This window comes from Neodiprion virginianus, chromosome 5, assembly GCF_021901495.1.
Source record: "Neodiprion virginianus isolate iyNeoVirg1 chromosome 5, iyNeoVirg1.1, whole genome shotgun sequence".
Classification (NCBI taxonomy): domain Eukaryota; kingdom Metazoa; phylum Arthropoda; class Insecta; order Hymenoptera; family Diprionidae; genus Neodiprion; species Neodiprion virginianus.
The window spans coordinates 18,903,125-18,929,424 of NC_060881.1; the positions used below are offsets into that span (position 1 = coordinate 18,903,125).

A 26,300-nucleotide genomic window follows, 5' to 3' on the forward strand; every position below is an offset into this window, starting at 1 on the left:
CAATATTCTAGAATAACTGAATTTCCCAGAAAATAAATATTTTAAATTCTGAGTAAACTAAAAATGAAACATTTATAAATAATCGTGAAATGAATTTTTTAACTTCTTTGGCAAAATTATTTTCCTACCAAATATCTGAAATGTCACTGAGAAGTAATAAATTTGCTGTAAAATCTAACATGAATGCATAAATACATTACATTATCGTGAGACGTGACTTGACTTGAGGAAGAAGCGCATAAATTTGTTTAGTATAACAAATATCGATAAAGTCTTCGGAATGTCAATCGGGGATTGCACGAACTGTTGTACCGGGCCTAAACGTGGAAGCAAGCCATTTCGGCATCTACAGATAGACAACCTGGCGTTTCAATTTCATTCCTGACATGGTAAATTGTAACTCCAGTTACCTATCTGTAGGCACCAGAGTGGCTTCTTACCACATTTAGGCCCAGTAAAAGCAAGCTTAAACAAGATATGTATTAAAGTTTCTCGTAAAACGGATTATGTGTACAAACATGCGACGACATGCGCCCTTATTAATATAACGAACACAGAACTGCAAGTATTTGAAATATTCGCCACACAAAAACGTGATTATGTATTAATTATTTGTATTTTATACATATATCAAAAACTATGCGAATACCTAAAATGAAAATTGATCTAATTTTTATTTATATGGATCAAACGTCGGTTAGAAAATACAAAAATTATTCCGTAATAAAATTTAATAAATTTAATAGACGACGGGGCTTTCAATATTCCGGAATCATTAACTAATCGTGAGTTCTGTGCCGTGATTCCTTGCAATACATACCGGAAATCCGTTTCTAGATACTTCGTATTTCCGTTACAGTGCGCAATATTGAACGAATGAATCTGACGTGAAAATTTTCCAGTAGTAGAAATGATGAGTCATGAGAAAAGTGGTGTATTATTATGTTGTGCAGCACTGCAATGAAAATGGAAATAATATCATCGAAAATTAGAGACGAAGAGTAAGAGGAAGAGAAAAGAAAGCTGTCTGCGATGCTTTGAACAAATCAACTTTCACGTATGACAGATGCTGCTGTGTAACGCGAGCGTATGCATATATATCTATGTAAAGGTTCCTTCCTTACTTCCGTTGCTCTTTTTTTTTACTCCTGCACAAGATCATACAGGCACTCTCACTTTTGGTATCAAAATATACTTTCTCCACGACTATGTATAGTGAACCAGTCCATGCGTAAATGCCGCATTAACAACTCTGCCTGATCGCCCATTAAATGCGCAGCAAGTACCGCACTGTATGCGTTGCAATTTCGATACACATTGGCTGGAAGTAAATTCAAGAGTAAATTATCCGGACTTTTCACGTAACTCGGAAGAAATATATTCGCGTTCCGACAAATTGGCTCTCTCGTTTATCGAGGAGAAAAAAGTATATTCTTATATATACGAATCTAAAATTAACCTCGCTTATCTGAACCCAATAACTCAAAATTTTCAAATGATTGAGTGCATAATATCACGGATCAACTTCAAGATGAATCAAATCCATGCAAGCCCGTCTGAAGAATATTCCGACGAACGCGTTGAAACCAATATGGCCGCCGTTTGCTCACTTGCGATTATAATTCGGCTGTAAAACAATTTTCATTGATTGTTAGCCATCAAGAACCATGTCACGCGCAACAAAATGATGGTAGAGTAGTTTGTGCTCTGAGTTCACCGTCTACGACAGTCTAGGAACTGAGAGTTTTCAGGGCTAGGTTGGATCTGAGAAACCTACAGAAATTCGCCATAAACGCAACTTGGAAGACACTTCATCGATTTTTCTAAAAATCAAAGGCTATTAGGTTTTGAAGATGGTCTTTTAAAAGCATTGATTGAAATTACACAAGCCCAGTTGAACGTGAATCCGTTTATTTTCCAACTGTTATATAAATGGCCTAACACTCTATTCGCCAAGTTGGATTCAATTTTAAAAATCTTAAAATGTAGAGGTTAATTCGTATGATTATTGGGCCCAATAAACATTTTGTTCACGACCAACTTGTGAAACACCACTAACTTCGGCGCTGACCAACGCGCAGACCCGCAAACTCATGCGTTCGCTCCTGAGTCCACTTTCCAGTCGCGCGCCGCAGCGAGCATGAACCACTAAGTCACGCGCGCCGCTAACGCCACCCACGCAGCCACGGGCGCGTCCCGCAATCGGCTTGCCAGGTTTCCCGCTGTCAAATTTGAGCCGCGGCTAGGATATGAAACCAACGATCTCATCACGTGATACGGCTAGCAAATCAGTCCTACAACTACGCTATGATATCAGAAGGAGGTTTTGATCAACTGCATCATCGGGGACCTCCACCCTGGCTCCTGCCTCCGTAGTCCAAGGGACCTGTACCACTATCCACGAGCTCACTGGGTTCTGCAGCAGATCGACTCCTCGCCAAGGCCTCTCACAAGGCGACTCAGCGTGCTGCTGTCACTCTGGGACGTAAGAAGAGCTAGGCTCACCTCGCCACGGTATAATCGTAGCACTCCATTACTGCTATCACCTCTGAAGGCATCACAACTGCTCGTCTCAGCTGCCTCCTCCACCGCTAATACAGTGGACCACCGCTAAACCCGCTATTTCATGGAAACCAAATCATGACTAAACCTTTTGTATACATGTAAATAAATAAATGATAAGGTACACATCAAACATAAACCATTTAAAGTCTCGTCTTTGATTCAGCAGCGATTACTCCCCTCCATGCGGCTCGGTCACAACGCTAGCGACATCTAGCACAATTTGGAATTGATCTTTTTGCTGTAAAAATGAACAGCTTGGCTGTAGAAGTAGGTGAAAATAATAGAAAAATCGTTTTAATCGATTAATTGCAAACCAGATTGTCAGTATTGCGAAATTGCCTTACAGCAAGATTACGGTTTTCTTAGCAAAATGACTTTACTGTGATCAAATAAATACCCTATAAAAAGATACGCTGTTTACTAATGTAAGAAATGTTTTAAACTTTGTCTCACGATCTCATTTTCTGTTTTTTCGGTCATCTTCAACCCGTCAATTAGCTGAACTATTCGAGAACACTTTGGGATCTGGAGTCTTCGCAAAAAAGTGGCCACCTATCTGGTTTCGTCGACAAGGCACTGAAGCTACTGGATCTTCGAAAAGTCATGATGGAGGTGGAGACCTCGGTGATGTCAAAGGTCTCCTGTACTGCCTGCAAGGTCGGCGCCGGCCTCTTGCAGCACTACATCAAGAGCGGAAAAACTGACGAGGAGATCATGGCCAGCATTTACCAGTTTTGCATTTCCCTCAAAATTCAAAGCGCTCGAGTCTGCCAAGGCGTCACGCTGCTGTTCGGAGTGAGTACTTTCTGATTATTCAATCACTTAATTCGGTTTTTCCTCACGCAAAACTCCATCTATAGAGTATTTTTGCAATTGGAAAGCGATAGTGACTGATAAAAAATATAAGATTATTACTTATAGATTCCAAGTATATGAAGTATGATTTTTAAAAACGGTGGAAACAGTTTCTACAGGTTGCCATATGAAATGAGTGAGAATATCATCTGAAATTCACTACCGCGAACACTGTCAAAGTACCGTTAGTGAAAACTTTTCAGTTGTTGGATAAAAAATACTATCTAAGAGCATTCAGATGGTACAACAAAATACCTACATAAATATTAAAGCACGATACGATAGTCCGAGTATTTCACAAAATATCGATCATACCTAGTTTTCCAAAACCTTCGGCAATTGATTTATACTTAAATCCTTTTTTGCCAAAGAATGAAAACAAAGACTGCCCAATATGACAAAACTTTTCCTGAAATATTGAACGTTAAATTTCTTCCGTGAAATTTGTTACGAAAATTCTTGGTACTTTTAATGCATTGTCAGACCTTCTCAAACCCGAATTTCACCATCAGGGCGAAGTGATCTACGTTCTGAAGCAAATCAGCTTGGGCCCCTCCCAGATATGCAGTTTTGTGATTGGGGACGCCTGCGATGACGCATACAACCCTCAACACGAATGGGAAGTGGCTTTTCCCCCGGTGAACAAGCCGCCAATCCAACCACCGATCCCTCCAACGGAAGGGGCACCGACCTTCAAGGTCCTTCACATATCGGACACTCATTACGACCCCTATTACCAGGAGGGCGCAAATGCTGACTGCAACGAGCCGTTGTGCTGTCGTCTGACCAATGGAGCGCCTCTTACCGCTTCCGGAGCCGCAGGAAGATGGGGCGATTACAGGAAGTGCGATACTCCCAAGAGGACTGTCGATCATATGCTGAAACACATTACGGAAACTCACTCGGTAAATTTACTTCCTGATTTTCAATCATTGTGACAAAGATGCAGAGGCCTTTTGAGAGTGCAGTGAAACTTGCGGGGGTTTATTTTGGCAGGTTTAATACCAGCAGTTTCTTATTCAACCCTTATTCCATATTTAAAGTCTGCAGATGTACTCGTGACGATATCAATTGAATCGACTTCTAGTCACATTAGGTCTTTTGAACAAGCTTCTGGTAGTCATGCAGCTACTTGAGGTCACTTGGAGTCACTTCAAGCCATATGAATTTATCTGGATTTACTTTTTTCGTCTCTTCACCGCTCTCTACGTCTATCAACTGACGAACCGTTCTTTGTCGTTATGACCCACAGGACATAGACTACATATTGTGGACGGGAGACCTGCCGCCTCACGACGTATGGAACCAAACAAGGGAAGAAAATCTGAAAATTCTACGTGACACTGTGTCGCAAATGGTAGAAATGTTTCCTGGAGTGCCGATATTCCCTGCGCTTGGTAATCACGAAAGTGCTCCAGTCAACAGGTTACACAATTTTAAAGAACGTTAAACATTTCGAAATAGTAAAACAAGATGTTGCAAGACTTTGAAAAACCATCGAAATTTCTTACCTCCCAAATACCGTGAAATTGTTTTGAAACCATACAAGGTCCTTAAAAATACCTTGAAAGTCAACGAAATAACGAAATAATCTTGTTGGTACAAAGTTTGTCGAGGTTGCCTAAAAATCTTGTACAATTCTCTTCAGTTTTCCCCCGCCATTCGTTCCGAGAGAGAACAGCATATCATGGCTGTACGACGAGCTGGACAAGGAATGGAGAAGATGGCTGCCAGCTGGAGTATCGCACACGGTTCGTCGTGGAGCATTTTACTCTGTATTGGTCAGACCGGGTTTCAGAATTCTATCGGTCAACATGAACTATTGCAACAACAAGAATTGGTGGCTGTTGATAAACAGCACGGACCCAGTCAGCGAACTCCAGTGGCTGATTTACGAACTTCAAGGGGCGGAAATTAACGGAGAAAAGGTGCACATCATCGGCCACATTCCGCCGGGACATTCCGACTGCCTTAAAGTCTGGTCCAGGAATTATTACCACATCATTAATCGGTGAGTGCGATGTATAATGAGGTTTTGGAAAGTTGGAATTGCCTCATTTGCTACAGTTTTTCAAGTTTTTAGTATCAAAATGCACTATACTTACTCCATTTGTTACGTCCGGTGTACCGCCACACGTCTTCCTCATCTTCTTTGACCACCTATTGCCTCTACTTGCTAACTCTTGGACATTCCATATAGTAACGTAATAGTCTTCATCTTGACCTCCTATTTCCATCCAGCCTCACGCCACTTGTTATTCTATTCCCCATTGTTCTGAATTCTCGCACCTTTCCTAGGATCACACTCGTTATATAAAACTCACCTCTGAGGCGTTCTCCACCAACTCGGCCTCTTCCATGATATACGGGTTAAAAAAAAAACACCATTACCGAAACGAGTAAATTAACAAATCTAAAAAATTCACAGAGAGTACCTTTAAGTATTTATAACCAATTACGGGACAGATCTAAGAGGATAAGAAAAGGTAGTCGACTTGGTGAAGAACCCCTCTTCTGTTTCGTCTTCCGTCAAATGTACTTCTAACCCATCTCTCATCAAGAATACTTTCCACCCATTTCCAACAAGTCAACTCCTATTCCATTCATCAAATAAGAAACGATCAACGCTAATTCCTAAATGGAAAATACGAATAAAGTAATCAAATTTTCACTAATCTCATCTAATTCGGAGAAACTATTACTTAGAAAGTTCTCAGAGATACGTAATTAGAATTGCTCACATCTTTGCAATTAACATTAGAAATCGGGTGAAATTTTGAATAATATCTACAGAAACGAATAAGAATTTCAGAGATCTTGTATATACCAATTATTATTTTACCATTGATAATGACTGTGAATTTTTCTGAATGCTGATCCAACGAAATATTTCAAGATGTCGTAAATTTTTGACAAAGGATTCGATGAATCTGTAAGAATTTTGCGAATTGCGTATTCCTGCAGTGGGTTAATTGCTTATAACTCCATTGATTTAACCAATTCCAGTTACGAATCAACGATCACGGCTCAATTTTTCGGCCATACTCACTACGACGAGTTTCAACTATTCTATGACACGACGGATCTCGGTAGAGCTTTAGGAATAGCTTACGTCGGGCCGTCTGTCTCCCCATACATCGATCTCAATCCGGGGTACCGGATATACTACGTCGACGGGGATCACGCTAAAACTACCAGGGTGAGCGAGAAAACCACTTGAGGTTTCATAGAATTTTACTTCTTGAAATTCCCCTGAATAAATGACGAATTCAAATAATATAAACATTCCATTAAGTACAAGAGGACCTTAAAAAATCAATCACAAGGATGAAGTTGTTATTTACTGTTCGGGTTAGGTTAAGGAAAGAGGTTATATGTATAACAAGGAAAGGTTCGTCTCTAAATTCGTTTACCGTCGCGATATATTTAGTACCGAAGTTCTCTGTATACAGACGCTCTGGCTCCAGCGCGATAATTTATACGGTCAGAACCCCCTCCCCCCCCTACCATCTCCAAGCGCGGAGAGGGGAGGGGTGCGCACGCAACTGATAATGCTCGATATCCCGAGAATCTTGATTTTAGTATAAATTAAATCTATACTCATTTATTTGTCATTTATTACTTATATATTATTTAGCGCTACGATAAATAACCCAAAATGTGATATTTTTGGATCAAGGGTCCGCAGGATCGAATAAATATCCTCATTTCATGCGTCATTACGACTCCGATTTTTACTTCGAATCTCAGAGAGAAGAAACCCTCCTCTGATTGTAGTACTTTTAATTCTCTGTTTCTCTCCCTCTCTCTCTCTCTTTCTCTCTCTCTCATTCCCATGCTCGCGACCCCAAAATCGGCCTCAGATTAACACACGGTTTACCTGTGCACGAGTGAATGATCCAACAAATCTCGGAAGCAACTTCCGCGAGAGATCTAACGCACACCCAGGGCTATTCCAAAGGACGCCCTGGGCCGTATGGCTTATCGGTTTAGGGATCCCATGTCTCCCCGTACCTTTCGAGATTTCTAGGCGACGAGAGAGAGAGATTCATATTCTTTGCAGTCAAATATTATTTTATTATTCCTGCGCAACCGTTCACAAATTTTCATCCTCAATGAAAAACCACATCGTTCGAAGCTTATCGCATTTATGATTGATCGTTCTCTCTGAATAAAACAATTTTAAAACTCTCACCCAGGGACATTTCATTCGGAAAGGCAAACAAATTCTGAACAAGACCTTCTGCGCGCAACAGATTTCCTGCGATACCGCGATCGGAATTTATTGATTGCTTGTTTTGTGAAAATCAGGTCGTGACGATCAATCAGTTCACGTTTCTACATATCGAATTATTTCCACCAAAGGAAAACATCAATAGCGAAAACTCAAGTATAAATGCCTTACGCATCATTTTCATAACTTGAATTTAATTTTTATTTTCATATAACAACAAATGAAATCCGATATTCGAGACAAAGCAATGACAATAACTAAAACGGAAACGCTAATAATCAAGTAATAGTAATTGGAACATATTAATTTGAATGGAAACAGTTATAATAGTTAAATAATAACAACTAAACAGCAAATCCAGTTTCACTTCTACAAGATCACATCAAAATATCGCGGGGACAGTTGGTGTTTGGAAATTGTACCGCGGAAAATCTGGGGAAGGGTGAATTAGTTGGGAGAGGTGCGTGGTCAAAGAAAAATCCTGAACACCTGTTCATTGCCAAATGAAGACGAGAGCTCGTTGAAACATCAGCTAAGCCTTATTTGTTGAAGCGCTGACTAGAGTTATAGTCACTGTAGAAGATTTTCCGGAAAGAAACGAATATGTGAAACGCAGACGATGTGTATCGATCGCGCGGAAGAGGGCCGAAGAGCTGACCGCTCACAGCGCGTTGCCGCGTGTTTTACACGCAATCGAGACTTATCGATTGCGCGGAAGATGACCGAAGAGCTGACCGCTCAGAAGAAAGCCGAACGAAAGAAGAAGTTGCCGATTCGAAGCCGAACAGAAAGTTGACACGAGATTGCGCGAATATTCGCGCGATCGTGAGGCGCTTGTAGATCGGGTCGAACACTTCACTTGAGAGATACCGAAGCTGAGAACAAGACTCAAGAGAAAAACAGTCCGCTGACCGCGAAGGCTAGTCGACGAATGAATTGGCAAGGGCGACGCAGGCCGGAACAATAGAGAAAAAAAAGGAGGGGGGAGAAGCAAGCCGGCCGGCGAGTCTGGTCTAACGTCCGAGTTGACGAGCGACCAAGCACGCCGGTTAAATTCCCCCCATCCGCGGTAATTTCACTTGAGACTTTCCTAAACATACTCCCCGCCTTCGCCAACGGAAGTTGACGAAGAGTTCATTGGAAGAACGCTGAGTTTCGAAATTGGCCGGGTGAAAGTAGAAGTCGAAGTCCGAAGAGTGACGACCCGAGTAAGGCCTTCGGCACCAGGGTGAAGCGTAACCACTCTAGCGAGAGGCTATCGTGAAGATGGAAGTCTTTCGTCCGTGATGAGCACGAGTGAGCCCACTTGAAGCTCGTGCGAAAGATGATGCCATTTAGAGATTGAAAGATTTCGATGGAGGTACTCAGAAGACCATTTCTTCCAGAAGTGCTCGAGTTTGGACTGAAGTAATTGCCAACGAGAGAGCCGAGATTCCGAAATTGAAGAGAGAGATGCTTCCGGCACGGTATTGAGCGCCTCGCCGATGAGGAAGTAACCAGGAGTGAGAGCGAGTGTGTCCTCTGAATCATCAGACAAAGGGCAAAGTGGTCGTGAATTGAGGACAGCTTCGACTTGCGCAAGAAGAGTCGTAAATTCTTCGTACCTCAAAACGGTCTCCCCGAGGACTCGCCGAAGATGATGTTTTGCTGACTTGACAGCAGCTTTCCATTGACCGCCCATATGAGGAGCCGATGGTGGATTGATTGACCACTTTGTCCCGAAGTTGGTTAGTGCCGCCATGGTATCGTTGAGTTCTACTGAACCCGCCTTGAAGAGTGCCTGAAGACATGCCTCTGCCCCGATGAAGTTAGTTCCACAATCGCTGTAAAGAGTGTGGCAGAGCCCCCGACGTCCCGAAAACCGCCGGTATGCCGCGATAAAGGCTTCCGAAGTATAGTCTGTCACGAGTTCGAGGTGCACAGCGGAAGTCGAGAAGCAGGCGAAAACTGCGAGATAGCCGTTGTACGTTTTCGCCGCTCGTCCACGCCATGTTTTGATCGTGAAGGGTCCAGCGTAATCGATGCCAGTATGAAGAAAGGCTCGTGACGGAGTGACTCGCGAAGAAGAAAGCTGTCCCATGAGTTGCTGAGCGTCGGGCCCGAGAAACCGTGCGCAAGTAACACAATGAAAAATGTGCGACCAAATGGGGGATCAACCACCGAGGATCCAGTACGATCGACGGAGATATGCCAATGCAGCTTGAGTACCGCCGTGAAAAGTCTTGAAGTGAGCGTCTGAAACAACCAAGGTGGTGAAGACAGAATGTCGGGGCAAGATAGGAGGATGCCGAGTTTCCGGATCGAGCTGCGAATGTTTCAGACGCCCGCCAACCCGAAGAGTTCCGAATTGATCGAGGAAGGGTGTGAGGGCGGCCAATGAGTTGCTTCTTGGCAGAGACGCTCCGCTTGCAATGATTCGAAGTTCCGCAACAAAGTAGGCCGATTGAATAAGACTGAAGGCCGACTTGCGTTTGTGAGAAGTGAAGAGACCGGTGATCGAGCGCCTACCGACGAGAGGGCCGTCGAAATTGACTCGGTAGCATGAAGAGGACTAGGTGAAGTGCTTCCGTGCAGTGTAGAAGAGTTGCCGCTAGGGTTGTCACGTGATAGTCATTGTGACTGCTCGGCTGGAGTGGAAGTGGCCGTTACGTAACTCGGAGTAGGCGAAGGTGGCCTGGTTGAAATTGAAGCCACGTTTGAAGACACCGGAATATGTATCAGAGTATGATGTTTATTTTGGTACTCGAAGCACCGACCCGTGATACGGCAGTTAACCGCTGAATGAGGCCCGAGGCAATTGAAACAAAGCCGCTTCTCGATGACGATCTCGCGTCGTTCTTGCGGGCTTTTGCTCCGAAACTGTAAGCAGGAGCCGATGTAATGGTTACCGGAACAGAGGTGGCAGCATTGCATGGCAGACTTTACCGCAGGAAGGGAGTCGGAGGTGCTTGGCGTGGAAGCAACGTAAGCGCGAACCAATGACTTCGAAGTTTTGATCGCCGAAGAGACCGAGTAGGTAGCGGAAGAGGCTCACCTAGTTGAAGGTTTCCCCGAGGAGCTCGAACCGATGCTCTTAAACGCTCGTGCGCGAGAAACGAGAAATTCTTGAAGCGTCTGCATGGTGGCGGGAGAGGTTGAAGCGCCAAGTTTGACCTTCCACTGCTCACGGAGGTGATAATCGAGACGAGAGACGAGAAAGTGCACGAGAATAATATCGCACGATTTAACAGGAACTTCTAGTGCTAGGAGAGCGTTTAACACTTCCATGGTGGTATTGATGAGGGTGTTAATGTCCTTTGCGGAGCGTGAAGCGATGCCTTTGATTGCGAAAAACCGATCGAGTTGAGCAGAAATGAGGAGCCGCTTGTTTTCGTAGCGAGCGACGAGTAGTTCCCACGCCGTGGAGAACGAATCAGAAGAGACCGGGAGATTGCCAATGAGCTGAGCCGCATCACCGCGAAGCGAAGTTTTCAGATAGTGCATTTTTTCCACGGCCGTGATATCCGCGTTTTGGCCGACCATTGAAACGAAAAGGTCGTGGAATGGCCGCCAATCGTGAAATTCACCCTCGAAAGTCGGAAGTTGGATGTCCGGAAGTGATCGACGAAGGGAGGCTGAAGAGACCGAAGCTGAGACGTCCGCGAGAATAGCACCGGTTGGTTCGACGCGGTCGTAATGTTCCTTGACAATGATCAAGGCAACCTTCGCTTTTTCGTAAGCTTGTTGACAGGTAGCCGGAAGATTAAGACGTGAAATAATCGTGGGTGGCCAAGTTTTCGCACTTCGTTTCGAGAAGAGCGTGTTCCGCTTGAAAACGTTCCCAATTCTTTTCCAAAAGTTCGAGACGCGTGTTGGCTAACGGCCGAGAGATCGATTGAGGAGAGAAGGTGTCGCTATGGTCGGAGACACATTTAATGCACTCGAGAGTGCTGAAGAGTCCGGTGATGAGCTGCTCAACCTTAGCCGCGTTGGCTGCCATGATAACGAAGAATTGACCCGAAACAAACGAGAGAATCGAAGGAGAATCGCAAAGTATTAGTGAGACGAGACTCGACGCCGAAAAAAACCAAACAAAATCACTCGAAGTTGATTGGATAGAATCACGAGAACAGAGCTCGAAAAATATCGCGAAAAGTCCCGAATATGTCCAGAGTGGCCGAAGCACGGACCGCGACGAGAGATATGACGAACGTAATTCGAGACTTGCCGGAGAGAGTCACAAAGTCGTAATTGAGACCGAACCCGAAATGTCACCGAATTAAGGTTGCGCTGGTATCAGAAACGCAAAAAAGGGAAGAATAAAGAGTCACTGGAGTTCAACGTAGCTCTGAGAGACCACCGGGAAACTGTTGCGTGAATAAGCAAGTCGAAAATGCGAACACTTGCATGAAAGCCGGGAGCAGCCCGAGTGTCACACTAGTTGAACAGAGAACGAGTAATGCCCGAATGAGGGAGGGAGAGAGACCACGTATGCCTCGCGCGGTTAAACGAAGGTCCGAACAAAGACGAGATCGATCGACAAGAAAACAAACCAAAAAAACCCAAACAAAGTCAGTGTATGAAAGCCGAGAGCAGCTAGAGGGTCATACGAACGGAACAGAGAACGAGTAATGCCCGAATGAGGGAGGGAGAGAGGCCACGTAAGCCTCGTGCGGTTAAGCGAATCTCCAACAAAGAGGAGACCGATCGACAATGGCGCCCACTGAGCTCCCCGCGTCACGTCAGGGACGTGAGGCGAAGCGACCGAGAGAGAGGAAGAGCGCGCGTGGCGGGGGCACACTTGTACGCGATAGAGGGATTGAAACCAAGATGGCGCGCTCTGAGCGCCGCGCGGCGCGTGGGTGGCGTTGAACGTGGAGACCAAGAGAGAGAGAGAGCGCGCTTGCCCGAAATGTGCTCGAAGCCACGCACAATGGAATCGCACCGTGAAATTTCACAATTAATTCACCACATGTCCGGCTCGAAGGACCATGTTTGGAAATTGTACCGCGGAAAATCTGGGGAAGGGTGAATTAGTTGGGAGAGGTGCGTGGTCAAAGAAAAATCCTGAATACCCGTTCATTGCCAAATGAAGACGAGAACTCGTTGAAACATCAGCTAAGCCTTATTTGTTGAAGCGCTGACTAGAGTTATAGTCAGTGTAGAAGATTTTCCGGAAAGAAACGAATATGTGAAACGCAGACGATGTGTATCGATCGCGCGGAAGAGGGCCGAAGAGCTGACCGCTCACAGCGCATTGCCGCGTTTTATACACGCAATCGAGGATTGTCGACTGCGCGGAAGATAACCAAAGAGCTGACCGCTCACAGCGCGTTGCCGCGTGTTTTACACGCAATCGAGACTTATCGATTGCGCGGAAGATGACCGAAGAGCTGACCGCTCAGAAGAAAGCCAAACGAAAAAAGAAGTTGCCGATTAGAAGCCGAACAGAAAGTTGACATGAGATTGCGCGAATATTCGCGCGATCGTAAGGTGCTTGTAGATCGGGTCGAACACTTCACTTGAGAGATACCGAAGCTGAGAACAAGACTCAAGAGAAAAACAGTCCGCTGACCGCGAAGGCTAGTCGACGAATGAATTGGCAAGGGCGACGCAGGCCGGAACAATAGAGAAAAAAAAGGAGGGGGGAGAAGCAAGCCGGCCGGCGAGTCTGGTTTAACGTCCGAGTTGACGAGCGACCGAGCACGCCGGTTAAATTCCCCCCATCCGCGGTAATTTCACTTGAGACTTTCCTGAACAGTTGGTGTTAAACAAAACAAAATCGTTCTTTGAATTTTTGCAAAAAGGATAGGAAAAATAATTCAAAGAAAATTTTCTTCAAAAATACAATGAAATACTTGAGCACAAAAGTATTGAAGTGAACACCATTCGCAATGTTTTGATTCAACTTCGTTGTCTAAGTTTCTCGATTCGATCTATGTTAAATTTCAGATGGTAGTAGAGCACGAGTCCTGGGTGATGAACTTGAAGGAAGCAAATCTTTACGACTACCCAATTTGGCAGAAAATGTACACAGCTAAACAGGCGTACCAAATGGCATCCCTGTTACCCCGAGACTGGGACTCTCTGATAGACAAAATGACGAATGAACCGTCACTCTTCGATCTTTACTACAAGTAAGCGGACAATTCAACTGTAAAAAAATTCAATCACACGTATATTAGGTTCATTTGCATAACATTGAATACTTTTTTTTTTTTTTCACATTCGTGTTTCTTTCGAGCCTATGATTTTTACTGCATCGGTTCAATTTTTTTCCTCCTACTGAACAATGCTATATATCATTATGATAGTGAGCCTATCATTTTCGTAAAAACCTGCTATTGATATTCTTGACACCCCGTTCAAATTACCAAAACCGTATGGAAAATCCACCACAATCCGGGATCATAGAAATGTCTGACCACACGGAATTCCCATATAAATTCCACACAACTCTTGAAACCCCATGAGAATTCGAAAAACCCCGTGAAATCTCCGTCCAATTTCTTTGAACAACCCCATGAAAATTTCAAGAACCATGGGAACTTTGGACACTCCATAAAATCTCCTGTAATCTAAAACCCCCCCCGCAAGAATTGCTACTCCCTCACACGGGAAGAATCTTGGAAACGCTTCAAAATCCTTGAAGTATTGCAAAATATGTCGTTTTACTTTGAAGCCCAGATAAATCCTGAAAATGCAGTTATTAGTTTTATTTTTTAATCCTTTAAAATCTAATGAATGTGCTTGATCAGTGTTGTACAATTTGAAAGCTTGAATATGTGACAATCTAAATTGCCCATCTTCGCAGGCATTATTACAAAAATTCACCGGTGAGGCCGGCCTGCAACGACGAATGCCGCAAAAGGCTGCTGTGCGATTTGCGAAGCGGTAGAAGCCACGACAGAAAAGCACTCTGCCAGAGCTTAGAGTCGAGAATAGACGGGGAAACCAGAACGGGATGGCGAGCCTGGATCTACAATGGCTTAGCTTTGTCGTACGTACCAGATTGGTTCTTCGGACCTTACCAAGCTCCTGATGTTATCACTAACGAAATAGACGTGTAACATCTGGTAGATGGACTTGTTTAATCATCAAGCTTTCACTAGCTTTTTTTATCACTATACTGTAGAACCATTTTTATGGGTAGTTGGTATACGGTATAAACAATTTTTACTGCATTTTAATACTACTCATAATTAATACTTTATTCATCATCGTTTTTAAGCTTGTATAATGTGACAATATTGTTAGCAATCCATTCACCGACGATCAGAATGCAAATGTATCACTTTAATCATCGAGTATAAAATTGCAGAGTAATTGAAATTTGATTCCTGGATTATCGGCTCGCAATTGTTGAAAATACGATATTGTACACTATGCACTACATACATACAGTATACAATAAATGTTCCAACTGTACATAAGATACATTAGTCGATATTAACGCTTTCTTTTATACCCAGTTATTAGCCTTTGTTTCAATAACCGACAATGTTCAAGATTAAAGCACCCGTCACTGGAGTTATTGAAAAAATAAATAAATAAAATCAACGAGAACTTGAAGTTTGATTGTGAGTTGCAGGCTTTCTTTCGGCAGAAAATAGAAGTTGACTTTCGAAAAGAGAAGAAAGACTGATACATGAAAAGACTTGTCATAAATCTGTTTGGGAAACAATATAAAATTGCGAAGACATTTTTTTGCGATTCTGGGTTTCTTATGGCAATGTGCTACGTGGACAAAGATCTGTATCATACTTTGTCTAAAGAAAAATCCTGCCTTTACTATGGTGGATGATATAATATATGGTGGCGGGTTTTAAAATAGTTAAGAGCTGTACATAACTTACGACTTAAATGATGTAATAATGCTTCAACCTAGATTCTTCCTTACAGAGTAACTCATTATACACCTTTTATATATATATATATATATCATTCAATTGTCACGCGTTTTACACTCAAATACTCAAATAATAATCAATTATACAGACGTTAATTCCGTTTCAGTTTTGTTCGAAATTCTATCCTTGTAAAACTAACCACTTTTTTGTTAGCCACATGAATTTTGTCCTTTCGTAAAATATGGGATAATTTGCAAGTGAAATAAATTTTTATAAATAAAAAAGTTACGTACAAATGACTGTACAAAATTTTAATGTCTGCTCCAATCAATGTAATAATAAATTATTTTTCAAAAACTTGCACACACTTTTAGATCGCGAAATTATTCCGAGAAGCATTCGGAATTTTTTTTAAATCTTTGAGTGAGGTGAAATCTTCACGAGTTGAAGAATACACACGGAATTTATCATTTAAACACTTCACTTCACGACTGCAGAAGTTTGCAAATATCCAACATTCGATAAATATTTCCATTCTGTTCAACTTCACCGTACGCGTAAAATTAAAAATTTGACATACTCGAATATACATATTCAAGTACAAGAAAGTAATTCGGATAGGGCCGAATGAAAAAAAAATGTACATACAATTAACAGATATGATAATGAACGTAATTAAGCCGGTGATGGAAATTCAATGCGTTTCACCCCAAATTTAACGGTGATGGTAGAGGAATATCCCATCGCAATATCTACGCACGTAATCACAATAAGTGAGTACTATAAACAGATTTGTACACACAAATATATAAGTGAATGTATTTACAATCCAAACCCCACTGAAAAAAAAACCTTCATGATAATTTCGTTTTTCCGCATTTCAGGATGTCAGTCGTCATGGCGATTCCAAGATTCGCATACAATTTACCAAAGTATGTATTGGGCTTGGGTTAAAATCAGCAGAAAGTATCTGGACAAGCGATAAATTGCAATACATCCGGCATCGACGTAATTTATTGAAAGATGTTGTTCGATTGTTTTACGTGGAAAACTCTTTTCCTCTTTCCTTTTGTTGTGAAAAAATTTTTTGCGGCCAATTTATATGAAATAAACAATGTCCAACATTATTTAGAACGATATAGTATTTATAACGATAATATAGTTATTTCAAGAAAATCAAATATTATATATAATTGATTCGAATTTTTAATCCGTTCAGCTGGCGTGAAAAAATCATTTACTGTATATGAACACGGAATAAAAAAGTTGCAAAAACGATGAATAAAGAGAAAGGAATGGGTTAAGGAATCTAGAAAACAATTATTAAATTAATTTACCAATTCATTATGTACGACGTGACAAGTCTTTACGAAAAATCATTGAATGATTATTTTTCTAATTTCCACGTATGGGTATGTGTGGAGTATATTTGTATTATAAACATTAAAAAACTTGGATCTTGTCTTGTGAATAAATGAAAAGAATAAAAATATATATATATACATATATAAGTGATATTATATTATACGTATAAAATATATAATGTAGCAATTCAGTTGATTAGTGATAAGAATGATAAAAAACAATGAAGATAATAATTTTATATTCATACAACGTAAAGAGATTCAGAAAAACTGACCTCGCTCATTGTTTCCCGTGCATATAAACTACATGGGTATATAGCCGATTAATATGAAATATGTTATATGGTACGGATTACAAAAAATTCAAATCATTATGACAAGTAATGTGTAAAAAATATTACGAAATGTAGTTAATGGTAGAAGTACTTCTGATAGAAATATAACGAATTATACGTTTTAGGGATACAATATACTAGTTGTATAGTTGACATAGTATTTAAGCGTATCAGTTAATTTTTTATCACAGCCATCATACATATAAATGAGTAATAAACATAACCAATTAGTAGGTTGTATGTTAGACAATAAAAATGTGTATATTATATACATATATATATATATATATATATATATATATATATATATATATATATATATATATATATATATATATATATATATATCAGCGTGGTCTTTAATGGGGTAGTTTTCAAATTTTTATGCTCCCAGGGGCTTAAACAAATATTCAAATTATTAAAAAATAATTCCTCAAGAATTTGAGCTCTCTGTATCAATTCTAAGATAGTCCGCTTTCTGATCGAAGTGTCTTATGGAAGTAATTTTTGTTCTCAGTGTCTATTTCATTGTTACAGTAATATTGTTCAAAAAAATTTTAACTGCAAGGTTTTAGTGCTACTATCTGGAACGAAATACACATCATCGTACCCAGGAAATTTAGACGAATTGCACACCCTCGAAATAAAAAAAAAGTCAGATTTTGAGAGTTACAGCAATTGGTCGAGATTGCACGGTATGATTATGTTTATTTTTTTTCAGATAGTAGCACCAATGCCCACTAAAACCTTGCAGTTATAGATTTTTTGAACATTATTACTCTTGCAATACAATATAAACTAGTTGAAAAAAGTTTTTCGCATGTTATTTCCATAAGATAATTCGACCACAGAGCGGACTATCTTAGAGTTGACATAGAAAGCTCAAATTTTCAGGGAATATTTTCCCATTAATTTGGCATAAGCCCCTGGGAGTATAAAAATTCAAAAACAACCCTATTAAGGACTACCCTACTATATATTTTATATAAATATATAATATAGATATATACATAGATTTCGGTCTTTGAATACGCGAACAATTGATACAAAAGGAATTAACGAGTTTCTCGTTAGCTGAATTTTAGTTTTATCAAGATTAGTTTCGCTTCTGTCACTCGATGTGATTCGGCAAGCGCAAATTGTAAAAAAAAGGTTAGAAAAACGGTAGAAAAAAACTTCAACCGATGTATTATCAACGATCAAAGAGAAAAATTATATGGTATAAGTCCTGATGAACACGACGATATAAAAATGTACTGAAAAAGTTACAATAATCAGTAACCTATGTGTAGTAATTTATATGAATAAAATATTGACCAACATAAAAAAAAAAATTCCATGACAACCGACGAGAATCATTTCTACTGGTTTGATATTTATTTATCTTCATCGGGGTTTTTATTTTCATAAGTTGAAAATGATGAGTATAGTGATATATTCGTATACTTTTGCAACAATAAAAATACGAGGTTCTAAAATTCATTCGCATTCGTATGAATTTCAACACCTATTTTTTTTTTTTTTTTGTATGTGGTATAGTTGTCAAGTTATTGGCTTCTAAAGAATTGACTTAATATAAGTATGGCTTTTTCGCGAACAGTTTTTCGAATTAAACAAATTTGCAATAAAATATCAAACATGGTGGTTTATATAGGAAATTTACTGTTCTTTTGTAATTATGAGATAAAATTCGAAATTTGATTTTTTTTTTCTTGTACAAAATTGAAATAAAGATTTCAAACCAGAACTTTAATCACTTCGACTATTTCTTATTTCTTATTTCTTTTTTTACATGTCGCACTGAGCGTGCTAAATGCATCGATACGCTGCGTAATTAAAATGTATTAACCAGTTTAAGCGTATTTAGTCTCTAACAAGGGCGTAGTTTCAAAATGTCCTTAGTTTACTCTTCTTGTGTCGGTATGGATTATTGTTTTAATTATGTATAAACTTATCTCTGGGAATGAACGGTTCATCTTGGATGTTTTCCGAATATTCACTCGAAGATTGACTTCACTCAACAAGATCTTCATTAGCCATTGAAAGTGTTTTATCTAGAACTCACTTACTGGAGGATGCACACACGTAAACATCTGACAAACATGACAACTTTTCAACTTTTCGGCTGAAAAAATCCAAAGGAGTTAGCCTTGCTTTTTTTGCAATTTTCATAGCTCGGAAACTTTTCGTCTAAGAATCGTTCTGCATGACTCTTTTTCCACTAATTAGACCCTCGGGAATCCGAAAATGACATCAAAAAGAGCGTGGGGCCGACAACAGAGGAATTACACGCGAAATTTTTCATTTTACTGCTTCAACTCTTGATCCGTTACTCGCGGCGTATTCGGACTGTGCGCAATCGATTTCTCTCGCAAAATCACGTTGATATAGTGCATCGAAGAATTAATTTAATCGCGAGAAGATACGATCTCCATTTTCGGCGAGAGCTTGATTTTATCTATTATTGAATCTTGGTGATCGGTCAATTATGTAAACGTATTTTTTGTTAACGTTTCGGCCCGGATATGGACCCTCCTCAGAACGATTTATTTATTTAACTGTCAAGAACAACAAAAATTTTTTACAAGAAAAGTACAATCAGACATTAAATACAGTAGATGTCCCATCCCATATGTATCTGGTCTCTTTGAGTCATTGAACCGTCTATTTACCAAACATAATGTCAAGTTTGTGGGAAAAAATTCAAAAGACTTACAAATAGTCTTTGACACTGGAAAAGATAGGGTCCCCAATGGCAAACGATCCAATGTTGTGTATAAAATACCTTGCAATGATTGCAACCAAGTTTATATCGGACAAACTGGCCGCCACCTAAACACCAGAATCAAAGAACATCAACGCAATGTACATGAGATTGAAGAACGTCACACTGCTCTAACAAAACATATGATCAATAAACAACATACTTTTAACTACGACAATACAAACATCCTTTGTGAAGAACCCAATTATTATAAAAGACTATTACTAGAAATGTGCAATATTGTAGGACACACCAACTCTGTTAATCTTAGACAAGACGTCGAACATTTAAGTAATATTTACAAACCTCTAATCTCCGCCCACACAACACATATTGTTTAACCTTAACTAGACACATAAAATTATTGTCCCCGTAGCATAGTTTTTCTACGTAATTTTTTTCACAAAATATTTTTCTGTTTTTCTGTATAATTGTTTATATTAGGTTCACCTTCACTCTGGATCATATTTGTTTCTCCCATCAGTCGCTATTCACCAGTTGAACCAATCTGTTCAACCAATAATAATTTATGTTAGACATGGGGAACATAGTCATAAAGATCCCAACTCCACTTCTTGGACATTGTGCAAACTAATTTTACTGCTAAAAAAACTTCTTTAAAACTTTTTAATACAATGACATATAGACTGTGAAGATACATAGTTTTTTAATCTTTTTAATTAATGACCTCCAACTTGTAACTCCTACACGTTAAACAACCAGAGGAGCCGACATTGACTACCGTTATTCAAAGAACAGTGTCTCCACAAATTTTAAATTATGAATTCGACTGTATCTTAGTCCGCTTACTATAAAAAGGTAAATAACTCTCTAAGTCTATCTTTTTTTCAATTAATCAATATTGTACTCATTAACCTATAATATATAATAGCCCTAAGAGTATTACATCTACTGTATTTAATGTCTGATTGTACTTTTCTTATAAAAAATTTTTTTTGTTCTTGACAGTTAAATAAATAAATCGTTCTGAGGAGGGCCCATATCCGGGACGAAACGTTAAAAAAAAATACGTTTACATAATTGACCGATCACCAAGATTCAATAATAGATTATATACGAGGTCGAGAATTCCTACTCTTAAGCTTGATTTTATCACATTAGAACAGTTCTTAGATAATACTGATGTAAAATTATCAGTAAGTCCGATGTTGTGTATTTGCAAAGGAAAAGGGACTCATGCGAGGTAAAAGAAGTTCAAGATTTTCATATTTATTCAGATTCTTTCGATTAGTCAATAATTGTAATTCTAATACACCGACAATAAACTTTATATACTTATTTCAATATCGCTAGATGCTTGAAAAGTGAGCTATTCAAATATATGTCCACAGCTGGCAATGAGAGAAGGGCGATTACTTTTATGATAATAATAATAATAATAATAATAATAATAATAATAATAATAATAATTTTAACAAAATGAAACTGACATTTTACAATACAATAACGTATTATAATATAATAACGTATGCGTGGATATTGTGTAATACGTAATATAATGGGTTGCATTGAATTCGGTTTTCCGAACGTTTTATAATTGAAAATTTGACTGAATTTTATAATTAGACGATGCAAAAAGCTCTCGTTTGGATCCCATGTCTTTTTTTTTTGTCTGCTGTTTTTTATACTCCGTTGGCAATGCTATCACACAGTTATAAGTTAAATTTAGGTTAATATTGAAATTTTTATATTGAAGTGTGTGTGTGTGTGTGTGTGTGTGTGTGTGTGTGGGGGGGGGGGGGGTGTGGGTGTGTGTGTGTGTGTGTGTGGGTGTGTGTGTGTGTGTGTGTGTGTGTGTGTGTGTGTGTGTGTGTGTGTGTGTGTGTGTGTGTGTGTGTGTGTGTGTGTGTGTGTGTGTGTGTGTGTGTGTGTGTGTGTGTGTGTGTGTGTGTAAATATATACATATATTTTAATGGTACCGTATGAACATCACTCATAGTGACTTTATATTATCATTATTATTCATAATAGCTTTCGATTGTTATTGTTATTATTATTATTGTATTTGTTACAGTTGCTACAAATATAACAACCGATCACTCGCAAATTACAAGTAAAATAAGATTTGTGTTCATTATTATTACTTATATACAACATTGAGAGAAGCGTAAGTAATTAGTATAGTATTACAATATAGGACAATAAATTATATTCAACGATAAATCGAGTTACACAGCGTAGATCATCGAAAGAAATTAAACCTTTCCTACGTAGCAATTGTTGCGATTTGTGAATATTCAAGATCATTTGATTCATTGTCAATACTGTATGTATAACAATTAACTGTATAATACAGCAATAATGACCATATAAATACGGGTGTATTCACGTGATAACGTGAACGGGAGAAAACTTCATATAATCATAGATTCTCGTGAAACCGTTTCGTGGAATTACATTTAAACAGAAATTATGGAGTTTTCTTTATAGTTTACATTTTCACGCGAGATACCTACACCGATATCTATATGCAATACAATGCGATGACGACAATTGCCTAAGCGTATAAACTAAAAATATTCAATTCATGTGTTATCCATTTTTTGGAATCTATTTTATAATTATATTAAGGATTTCTCTCTTATAACTTATTTCACCCGCTCTTATTATACATATATACTCATCTATATGTGTGTATATATGTATACAATTGTATATTTATATTTATAATACACCTATATCATATATATAATATGCATAATATGGATGTGTTATATACTCGTACTTTCAATCGCTTTTGCGAATAATATTTAAAAGCGTTTGTTTTATAGATTAATCCTCGGTATACTACTTTCATTTTATATTGTTTCAGGATTCATGTTTTTTTTTTTTTTTTTCTTTTTATCACTGTCTATCGCTAATTATTGTTCTTACAAATTGATCGCTTCTTGGTTGGCCCTATTACGCACACCGAGGTCAATTTCAACATGGAAACAAACATGGCGCCGTGAATAACTTTGTAACACCGATCAATTTGATTGATCACGGTTCTTATGCTGTTCAAAATCATACCGCGTAAACTTTTTCCTGTCGTGCCACCACCGGGTGAACTGCAAATGCCTTTACTTTTACAATTTTATCGATTAGCTGGGAGATATCGATAGTCAAAGTCGCGAGGTGGGCAGAACGACGGTTCTCATACAAAAGACAAATTTCGATTCTTTTCTTCGCCGAATACAACGGAAACGTTTGTTTGTACGTTTAATCTTGAAAAATAATACATTCACGTTAAAATCGATTCTTGACTGCTCGATTGTTTATTTAAATTCTCGATTGATCAAGTTTGGTGTAAAAAATACGTGATGGTGAATTTGTCCCGACATGAAAACTGCACAATCATTTTTTACATAATTAATTATCAATGGAATCTATGGATTTAGTTGAATCATGATCACCGAAAATGAACGCGATTCTAATATAACTTCCTTCAATTATTTTTTCGGACAATTCATCAATTATGACTTTTACTCACTACAGGTACATTCATTTTACTTAACTAGAACTCGTTTTCGGGGTAGCGGGTAATAATTGAAACGTCGTTTTAAAATTTCATTACAATTATAAATATAATATACTCGTATATTCGTGTGTGTGAGTGTGTGATGTGTTTATATACAAACTTGACGCTACTTATTTCTTTAATTACTCCGTTGTTGTCGTAACATTCATCGTGAAACGTTGAATTGCATTTACATATAAGAGAGATACTTGATCTGTACATATAATCTATATTTCATCGAACACGACAGCAATTCAAGTACCTACATATGCACAATATACATACGATTCGGTCTGAACTAATTCCTTTATTTTCCCCAGTTATCTCACTATCGAGTTACCAACGTGAAAACAACGTCTTCCATTATATCGTGAGCGAACAAAATTTAAATATGGAACGTATAATGTGCATTTTACAATGCAGGCACCGATTATACAGATCAATTTGACTAAATTGAACGGACATGATCACGATATAAATATATATCGTTATAAATTGGTATTGTATATTTGTATAATTAAATTGTTTCAAGATTACCAGATAAACTTCTATTGCGATTAGAGTATAGATGTGTGACTTGACCTAACACGGTTCGATCACATTAATTATTACTACTGATTATTAGCGTTACCGTTACATCAGTTTTCATTTCTGTTCTATTTGTGGCTTGTTTTTTTTTTTTTTTCTTTTTTCGTTTTTCTTTTTTCTCCAGAGAATACTCAATTATCAACCATACATATACACCACACATACATATATTATGTATGACAATATAGCTTAAAATAATCTACGATTCATATAATATTTACAATTTATTCATCGTAATATTTGTTATAAATACCTTTCTTAGAAACTATTCAATAAAAAAATTTTGCGGGCATATTTTTGTTAATCAGGTTTTCCTTCAGTTTCTTTCCTTCTTCTTCCCCTTATTCATTAATTCTTTCCTTCTTTGATAATATAATTATAATAGAAGGTAATAATAAAAATCTAACAAACATAATTATTAAGTTACTTTCAATGTGCAGCCCAGATTTAAATGAATGTTATTTCTATTATTACGACAATTAGTAGATGTATTGTCGATATATAAACGGCACGATTATCGTATAGTTATCTTTATTATCGCAATCTTTTTGTCTTCATCTTTCCTGCTAAAACTTTGCAATGCGTATTTTTATGAAGTTAGGATCGTGTACTTTTACACCTAACTTTTATCGTATTACCCGTTAGAATTATTCAATTTGGTTTTTTGTTTACCTTTTTTTTTTCCTGCTTGTCCTTTTTTACACGTTTATTTATTACATACACATTTTTAATATTTTTTTTCTCACGCTCTCGAATAATAGATAATAATTATAATATTGTATATCATGTATACGTGGATTATTGTTTTCTTAGGTACAATTCTTTTTTCTGTCTTTTATTAGACTTTTATACTCTTTTCTCTTTTTATATATACTCGATCATGACGATATTCAATATACATACGATTATTTGGAATTTTCAAATATACAACACACTATCGAGTTTATGGCATATATTATTATAGTGAAATTAATTGGTGTGCATTTTTCTTGTGTTTCAGTATGAGTAGAGGGAGGTATTATTCCATTGCAAATACGTCTCTTTTTTCCAATAAAATCGTGTTTGGATTCAAAAACCTTTCAAAAGTATAACGATGGAAAACAAAGAAATTGGAAAAACAAATGCAATTAAAAAATGTAATTAAAATATATTTAACAAGTTTTTATTCTAATAATTCATTGATTCAATTTCAAGTTGCTTAATTTTTTTTTTTCTTTCTTCATTCTCTTTTACTACCCGATGTAATATTAACTTTTGTTTTTTATTGTCGTGAAGTATATTTTCGAGTTGTTTTAGTTTATCGATTGATTTTTCTTTCTTGCAATTTTAATCCCCCGCTGTGGGTTACAACATACAATCTCTACGATCAAAGCTTCTGTAGACTCATATTTATTTTGTTTGAAATGTTCCTTCGGTTATTATCCAATTTTCAATATTTGCTTCCTCATATATACACAATATATAGGTGGGTGTATTCATTAAACAAAATAAGTAATACAATTTGATCGATAGATCGATCAAAACTTGCTAGAGTGCATTGTGTAATGTACGCGTGTGTGTGTCGATAATTATTATTGAACAATTTAATAAAGTAATTATTAATCAATTGTTGGACATTCACCGCACGATAATTCACGATTCGTTACACAACATACATATACCTACTATAATATATATAGCGTATAATATACACACAATTTCATGATAAATATGTTACATATGTACGCCTTGGTACAATTATTGTATTATCCATCTATAAGGTATTTAATTACTGATTATTATTGTTATTATTATTATTATTAAAGCTGATACACTTTTAAATTACATTGTTTTTTTTTTTTTGTTTCTTTTTTTCTTATTATTAACCCTCAACCTGTCATACGAGGTCCTATGTGCTCGCGCGAATTGTTGTTATGTTTATATTTTGTAAAGTAGAAGGAGCGCGGCTTTTCCCCAAATGAATAATAAAGCGAACAAACTTTTGGATCTTCAACCAGAAGACAGGATAAGGGTTAATATATGTTTAATTTACATTTTTCTGACTCTTTTTATTCCTTTTCGCCTATTTTCTAAAATTTTTTGTTCACTTCTTCCACAATTGTAGGTACGACAAAAAATTTCTCTCTCTCTCTATGAATATACATTATAAATAATTAATTTCTTAGACTTATCATACCCGTAGATACTATACAGCTCTTAATGCACACTTATTATACCTATTCTAATGTATATATCTGAAGCTAACG

At 38.0% G+C, this 26,300-nt stretch overlaps 1 protein-coding gene and 1 long non-coding RNA gene across 6 annotated transcripts in view; both read left to right on the forward strand.

The window, feature by feature from the left end:
* The window catches only part of LOC124306165 (sphingomyelin phosphodiesterase), a 46,659-nt gene extending 29,197 nt beyond the window's left edge, over nt 1–17,462 (forward strand). For 3 of the 5 annotated variants that reach the window (XM_046766472.1, XM_046766473.1, XM_046766470.1), the window contains exons 4-10: nt 3,064–3,360; nt 3,933–4,325; nt 4,673–4,845; nt 5,069–5,431; nt 6,427–6,619; nt 13,586–13,770; nt 14,448–16,133. In XM_046766472.1, coding sequence (XP_046622428.1) covers nt 3,064–3,360; nt 3,933–4,325; nt 4,673–4,845; nt 5,069–5,431; nt 6,427–6,619; nt 13,586–13,770; nt 14,448–14,703 — 1,860 coding nt within the window. In that variant the 3' untranslated portion in view covers nt 14,704–16,133. The other 2 variants (XR_006908542.1, XM_046766469.1) reach the window with 2 other exon arrangements.
* A 3,000-nt stretch (nt 17,463–20,462) lies between these two features.
* On the forward strand, nt 20,463–21,650 carry LOC124306183 (uncharacterized). The gene is made up of 2 exons (XR_006908547.1): nt 20,463–20,765; nt 20,916–21,650. It is a non-coding gene; the product is annotated as an uncharacterized LOC124306183 (long non-coding RNA).
* Nucleotides 21,651–26,300: the final 4,650 nt, after the last annotated feature.